General features: G+C 45.3%; 1 protein-coding gene across 1 annotated transcript in view; it reads right to left on the bottom strand.

Annotated features, from left to right (window-relative positions):
- Positions 1-71: 71 nt before the first annotated feature.
- Prc1 (protein regulator of cytokinesis 1) overlaps positions 72-7793 on the bottom strand; it is a 25225-nt gene continuing 17503 nt past the window's right edge. Inside the window, exons 6-12 of the mRNA XM_004623469.2 lie at positions 6788-6883; positions 5800-5946; positions 5490-5600; positions 3707-3817; positions 2717-2890; positions 2352-2393; positions 72-941 (exon numbers count right to left, since the gene is read on the bottom strand). Coding sequence (XP_004623526.1) covers positions 870-941; positions 2352-2393; positions 2717-2890; positions 3707-3817; positions 5490-5600; positions 5800-5946; positions 6788-6883 — 753 coding nt within the window. The 3' untranslated portion in view covers positions 72-869. The remainder of the gene's footprint in view (positions 942-2351; positions 2394-2716; positions 2891-3706; positions 3818-5489; positions 5601-5799; positions 5947-6787; positions 6884-7793) is intronic.

Here is a 7793-nt window from a genome sequence, read left to right as displayed (position 1 = left end):
ATCACCACCATAACATCTTAAAATGTGTACAATTTTCAAATTTATTAAGAATTTAGTTACATTTACATATATCCTGTTTTTAAAATATAAACAGCAACAGCTTCCGAGCGTGTCACACTGATAAGCTTTTGAGAACCATTTTGACGTGTCACAGGTAGCAAATAAATAATAGCACTTAGGGAGAGCACAGTGATGGACAGAGCAGGTAGAGCCTGGTGCAGGGACAAGCCCTATAGGGACATGTGCAAAGGTGCTGGTGGTCTCTATAGTAGATGCAGTCCCGCTCACCAAGGTAGCCCCCACACCCCTGGCTGCAGCTTTAAGGGTAGGACTTGGGCACAGCAGGAACAGGGTGGGGACTGGACCCTAAGGAACTGCTTCAGACGGTGTGTGCATTTCCTAAAGGGACTGCATTCTGTAATGACAAGCAATTCAACAAAGGTGCTCCTGGCTACCTGTCACTCTTTGGCAGTAGGTCAGCCGCCCCAAATGCTGGCACACACACAGACCTCAATGTGATAGGGACAGGCCTCTGAGTGACAGCAAAGCTATCAGAACTGTAGCACTAACTGGACATGCCTAGATTTTTTAAAATGTTAATTGTTAATTACAGGTATACAGGCCAGACTTACAGCTTACCGCCCAAGGCTGGGCCCAGTCAGTCATTTTCCTACACAACAGTGAGCTGCAACAAGCCCTGGAATCATGCTTCACCAAGTAGTTATGAGGCAGAGAAGGAAATTAGCTCCCAGATGCTAAAATTTCTACTTACTGCTATAACTAAGCTTTAAGGTATTTGAGTTAAACTGAAGAAAAACTCCAGCCCCCATCATATCATTAAGTCCAGCTGGTGGCCTGGTCGGGGCTTCTCAGGACTGGATGTTGGTTGAATTGAGGATTCGAGAAGTAGCATCAGATTTGGAAGCCTTTGAAAGTTCTCGCTGTTAAAAATAAACAACATTAGTGGCAGCACTACCCCTATCATGGATGCCCCTCCTCTCTAGGCACGGTTTAGTGTCAGCAGGAAGTCCTGAGGACAGTTTCTGTGAAACAGGCCCCAGCACAGCAGTTTGCGTTAGAAGGTGAGGAACTCTGAGCACCATGCTGTTAGTCACACATGGCCCTGATCCCTTTCCTCAGCCAGCCCCGCCTGCCTTACCCAAGATACACCCCTTCCGCTTCACAAAGCTACTCCTAAGAGCTGTAAGCTCGGTGAGCAACAAGCTTTGGTTTCTTGAGCCCTTTACAGAAGAGTGGGCTGCCCAATTTATCTACCAATCCCTGGGGCTGAGGGCCTTGTAACCTGCTGGTGATCTGATCTCGTGCTGGAGCACATGGTGTAAAAGCAGAAGACCGAGTGTGAATGACCACTGAGAAAAGCGTTAGTGGAGGTGAGCGTTAGTGGCTTTAGTGCTGCTGGTGGAGTTTATCAGCCATAGCAACCAGAAGAAGCCCTTAGGAGGTACATGTATGTCCCAAATAGATGAAATGGGCTTTTGCTGAGTAAGCACACAACAGAAAACTGGGCCCCTGAGTGAGACACAAGCTCTTTTACAGGTGTATAATTTGGGAAAAGTGCCCAGTATAAAGCTAGTTGCCATGCTCCACACTACCCCATGACAACATGGGAGGAAGCCTAGGTTTTAACTCAGTATCCTTTCAAGGGACAGTCATGGCCTTACCTCTCACTGGTAGGACATTGAGGGAAGCGAACACAGCTTTTTAGTAAAAGGCATGACAGGTGGGTGTTAGAAGATGCAGAACAGAATACCATGAGGTGCAGACCAGGGCTGGAAAATTTCTTTCCAGTGCTTCAGACATGCTTAGCAACTCAGGATGCAGACACAGGCAAAGGTGAGGAAATAAGCAGTGACCAGAGGTAGACAGGAAGTTAGTGATCAGCCCAAAGAGGTTAGTAAGGCATATACTCCAGGACACAATCAGCAAACAGGCCAAGAACCTCACTGCAAGCAGCACACAGCTGGGGCTCCCCTCCCCACATCAAGGGGCCTCTAGTCCAGCATACTCTAGGTCTTGGATGTCATAATTGAGGAGGGTTTTCTTCTGTGAAACAGATATAAAAAAACAACTTTCCCTGACTTTAGGTGGGGCTGAGAATCCAAGTCTGAACAAGTTTTCTTATTAATCACGGGTTACTCATTTGCAACATAAGAAACTTGTTTTTGAAGTCCATAACTGCAATCTCTGACTTTTTGTAAGAAAGATTCTGTGACAATACAGCTGGGATGATTAGTTAGTGTAGCCCTGTGCCCAGATGGGAATGAAGCCAACAGACAACAGATCAGGTTGGAAAAGGGGGTCATGGGACATGCAGGGGTCACCATACAGACCTGAAGCCCAACAGTGGAGCTGTCAGAGAGGAATGGATCCTTCTGAGAACAAAGAATTAAGACAGTTACCAAGAACTCCACCAAGAGAGCACCAGGGTAGTGAATAGCAGATCACCTCTTGTAGCCAGGGAATGGTTTTATCTTAAACTGAAGGATCCAGGTTAAATATTCAATGCTGCTGTCAACTTCAATCCCATATACCCCCTTAAGCCAGCCATATCCAAACACTGTGGTCAAGGCAGGAAAGGGATTCTCAGCCTGTGAGGTAACTGACCTGACAACTCTGGGTGCCCTAGGGGAGACTCCCACCCTGCCCCAACTGTGTGCTCCCCAGAGACTGGTAGATATTAGGAAAGGTGAATTACCGCAAACTCAGAATAGGTGCTGGCAACAGAATTAATGCTGAAGTTGCGCTGGAGAGGGGCTGAGCCAGGGTACCCACCGCTCAGGAAGCTTCCACTAAGCTCTATGTTCTCCTTGTTGGCCCCAAGTCTGTTGGCACGGGGAGTTTTCTTTCCTGAACAGGTAGAAGTGACTGGCTGCAGAAAGGAAAAATAGATCCTTGTATCTTCATGATAAATGCATGCATACACACAAAACTCCAGTGATCAAGGTGTGTGTGTTTGTATCCATAATTAAACTCATGACTTTGCACTTGCCAGGCATTGTATGCTGCTGAGCTATATCCCCACCCTGATCAAGGTGTTTTTGTATGACTTTTTTTTTCTGTTCTGGAGAATGAATCCAAGGCCTTCATGTAGTCACTCCCCACCACCTTTTTCTGAGATCCTCCTGCCTCAGCATCTCAGAATGCTAGGATCATAGGCATGTGTCACCACAGCCAGATATAATACCACATTATATAATGTATATGTCTGTAACAGTGGACTTTTAGTTTAGAAAAGTACATGAATTCTTCATGACCTATAACCACTATCCGTGGTCTAATTGCCAAGGCTGTTTCTTTTCTAGCAGTCTACATCTCCTTTTGATACCTAACTAGATCTAGTGAGCCCGTGTCACTGGGCTGGAACCTACATCCAGGGGCACCTAGCTTAGTACCACCTGATCCTCACTATCCCTTACATAGTCGACTAAGGCCCAGTGCTCCTGTGGTATGAGTGAAGAGTCTCAATGACTTTTTTTTTTTTTTTAAATCTCTTTGGTTTCTAATGATTATCTGGTTTATATCTATCAACTTAGCATCTCAATGAAAACTTGGAATCCAGAAATCTTGGAAGCCAGACAAAATAGGTGGAGCCTCTGGATAAACAGAGCGTCCCTAGTACCACAAAAGTAAAACAAAAACAGAGCGTGTGTGCATCTATGCAGATGCATGTATACAGTGCACTAACCTTGCTGCCAGAAGGAGGAAGTCGAGACATGGGGGAGTGGTACACTGTCCCCCCAAAGGCAGGACGAATGCTGCTATTGGCTGCAGCATTGGACACGATGGTAGTGTTTAGCTGAGGAGAACAGATATGTTACTGATGTGAGGTAACACACTGAGCCTTGCCAGCAACCCATCTCCCCCGAAAGAGACATGAGTACAGGAAACAGTCCAGGAAAGATGAGTCGGCTTGCTAAAGAGCCTGCAGGTCTGATACTGCACAGCTTTGAGGAATCTCACAAAATGTTCAAAGCCTATTTAAACCCAACAAACATCAGACATCCATCATATGACTCTAACATTCTACCAACAGAAATGCCAGCAGATATCCAGACTTAGGAGTATGGAAGTTTAACTGTAATAGCCAAGGCTAGAAACAATTAATAGTCAGCAGGTGAGTAGCAAATAGGTTATGATGTATTTATAGAATGGAATACTGATCCACAATAAAAAAGAATGAATTGCTGGTACAAAAAAAGGGGGGCGGCGGGGAGATAGCTCAGTAGAATAAGTCCTTGCCTGGCAAGCACAAGGTCCTGAGTTCAATCCCCGGTTCCACAAAAAAAAAAAAAAAAAAAAAAAAATTACTGGTACATAATCTGAACCTCAAAAAAAAAAAAAAAAAATACTGAATGAAAGAAGAGTATAATTTTATCTACAGAAAATGCCAAGTAATTTGTGGTGACATGAAATCTCTGCCACCAGAGGCTAAGGGAAGAGGAAACTTTGGGGGTCATGGACATGTCCACTACAGTATCATGGAGATGGTTTCATGATGTACACATACCAAAACTTAATCCCAGCATGCCAGGTGGGCAAAACTTAGATCTCAAAGTTTCATGTGCTGGCAGGGGCCAGAGCCTGATAACACTAAGGCAGTGCCAGCCAAGTACTGTCAGCCACTGTTATGAGAAGCTGAATAGTGCAGCCAAGACTTGATGTCCTGCTCTAGAGATTAAGGAGTATTTATTATTTCTTTTAAAAATTTCCATTTATGGGCTGGTGAGATGGCTCAGTGGTCTAAAGCACCTACTTAGAACAAGCTTAGCAAAGCACAGGGACTGCGCTTCAATCCCCCAGCGCCACATGCCAGCCAGCCCCGCCCCCTGGTGGGCTGAGCTGGCCACACACACACACAAAAATAAATAAAATAAAAAATTTCCATTTATTAGGGCCAGTGAGATAAGTGGACTAAGTGCCTTAGGCAAGCACAGGGACTGGGGTTTGATCCCCGGCACCACATGCCATGCCAGTTCTGCCCTCTCGGCATGCTGAGCCAGTGACCAAAACTGGGCGTGATGGCACACACCTATAATCCCAGCATTGGGAAGGCTGAGGACAGGAGGATCACTATGAGTCCGAGCTGTGTAGTGACAACCTGTACCAAATATATTTAAAAAAAAAAAAAAAAATCCGTTAAGTATGAATGTTGTCCTTTGCCTAGTACCATGGTAACCTATTGTAACTGCAGGGTGATGAACCTGTGAAGAGTTCATCACACAGAATATCAGCAGTTAGTGGTCCTAGGAGTTTAGTCCAAGGACTGAACAACGTACACAACAAAGTGGGCCCCTCAACCACCACTGTGAGTCACTGCTCAGGGCTGGACTCCAGTGCTCCACTCAGACGAACCCAGCCTGGGAGAGACGAAACTTCATTTCTGCTTCAGCAGGCCACAGGGCAGGAGTGGGCATAGTGCCCTGGCCTCCCCTCCCTCACAAGCAGCACCACACAAAGGTTGTGTTTACCTTGCGCACTTTGCCGGGTGTGCTGGGAGCCAGAATTTGCCGCTTGCTGGGTGTTCGGGGAGCACTGCCATACAGTACCTCTGTCTCTGTCTGCTTCTTATTCTTCAATTGCTGGGTAAAAGTCAGAATCAGCAGTGATGAGTCCCGGCAGAATAAGTCCAGGATGGGAACAGGAGCAGAGCTGACACCCTGGGCCAAACCCTGCAGCCTGAGCTAACAGGAGCTGCGAGAGGCTGCTTTGTCTTAATCCGTCTTGACCCTGACAGAGACGCAGTGCTGCTCAAACTCTCCAGTTTTCATGCACACTTACCCTTTCCTGCTTGGCTCGCTCCTTCTCCAGTCTATGGTTCTCCCACTGTTCTATCACATACTCCATGAATTTCTGCCCATTCACCAGAAATGCAGTTGATTGCTCCTGCTCCCACATTTCAATCCGTGTCTTCAACTCCTCTTCCAGCTGAGGCCAGAAACAATGACATAGTCATTCTTCAAGTCTCTGGTGTGAGGCCCAAAGGAAACGATCATCCTAGAGGGAGTCAACTAAGGCACCTACAATCCCAGTACAAGAGGCTGAGGCAGGAGGACTGAGGTTTAGCCAACCTGGGCTACATATACAATTTCAGAAGAAAACACTAGAAAGCGATTCTTCCCTTCCCAAAGCATTGCTACCCTAACTTCAGGTAGTTGGAAAACATGGCTACAGGTCAGAATGATCAGAAGTCAAAGCCTAAGGATGGTTTACTTACAATCCACACAAAGGTGGAAAAAAATAAAGTTGGGGTCCTGAGGTTTTGATACCTAAAACTGGAAGAAACAGTGGCAAGATCACTAATATTAACTTACATACCTGTTAATTAAGTTGCTTACATAGAAGGCCCAAAGCATCGTTAATATCTTTGGAAGAAAAGAGCTTGGGGGCAAAGTAATGTGAAGCAAAGGACATATAGAAATTGAGACATACCAGGTATGGTGGTACATGCTATAATCTCAGAACTCTGAGAGGCTGAAGAAGGAAGAATCCAGGTTTGAGCCCAACCCCATGACTTAATGAGACCCTGTCTCATGCCCATGGTAAAGGTCGTGGGTTCCATCTCTGGGACCACAGAAAATAAAGATATCTTGGAGGTAGGCATCAAAAATTCTTTTGGGGGGGGCTGGCTCAATGCCTTCAGGGCAGGTTTGGCTGGCTGGAGTTGTGGGGATCGAACCACAGCAACCTGAGGCTGACTGCTTTGTTGAAGCAGCCACTTAAACAACTGAGCTAAGGGGCAGGCCCCAAAAATTCTTAATAATATTACCTTAGGGAGTGTTTTCTGGAGTTTTGCTCGTTGCTTTTCTTCTTTGAGGAGATTTCCTCCCCGGTTTGTAAATCGACTTGGATCTGAAGCTTTTCTCTGAAAAATAAATTTAATTTTATTTCTGAGTAGGACAATCAGACTAATTACTTCTGCTAAGATTGATCATTCTCATAATATGTATTAAAATGACTACAAGTTTTGCACTGCCAGCCCCAGAGGCTGAGACAAGAGGATCATTATGAGTCCGGGCTACACAGTGAGACCCTGTACCAAATAAATAAACTGCCCACTTAAAAAAAATAAACTAGGGCCGGGGAGATGGCTCAGTGGAATAAGCACTTCCCTGGCAAGCACAAAGGCCTGAGTTCAATCCCTGGTTCTGCCAAAATAAATAAATAAATAATAAACTAAACAATCATTAAATCTTCTGGAAGACAGAAGAAGTAAAAGTCTTGAAGACTTTGGTGTAAGCAAAAACTTTCTGAACAAAACTCCGATTGCACAGGAACTCACAATTAATTAACAACTGGGATCTCATCTGGGGAGATAGCTCCATGGTCTAAGCACCTGCCTGACAATGGCGAGCACAAGGACCTGGGGTTCAATTACCAGCACTGCATGCCGTGCCAGCCACTGAAACTGGGGATGATGGCGCAAGCCTGTAATCCCAGCACTGGGAAGGCTGAGACAGGAGGATAACTACAAGTCTGAGCTGCTAACAAGATCCTGTATCAAATAAATGACTAAGAATTTTATTTATTTCTTTTTTGGTGGAACTGGGGATTGAACTCAGGTCCTTGCACTTGCCAGGCAAGCACTTATTCTCCTGAGCCATCTCTCCAGCCCTATGACTAAGAATTTTAAAAAGCTTTTACACAGCAAGAAAAATCAACAGAGTGAAGAGACAACCCATAATGTGGGAAAAAATGTTTGCCACTTGTTCCTCAAAGGACTACTATCTGGAACTTACAGAATACTCAAAAAATAGAACCCCCCAATTTTTTTT

Source organism: Octodon degus, unplaced genomic scaffold, assembly GCF_000260255.1.
Source record: "Octodon degus isolate 3935 unplaced genomic scaffold, OctDeg1.0 scaffold00002, whole genome shotgun sequence".
NCBI classification, from domain to species: Eukaryota; Metazoa; Chordata; class Mammalia; order Rodentia; family Octodontidae; genus Octodon; species Octodon degus.
Note: the sequence above shows the minus strand (reverse complement) of the source record. Positions and strands in the feature narration are given on the sequence as shown.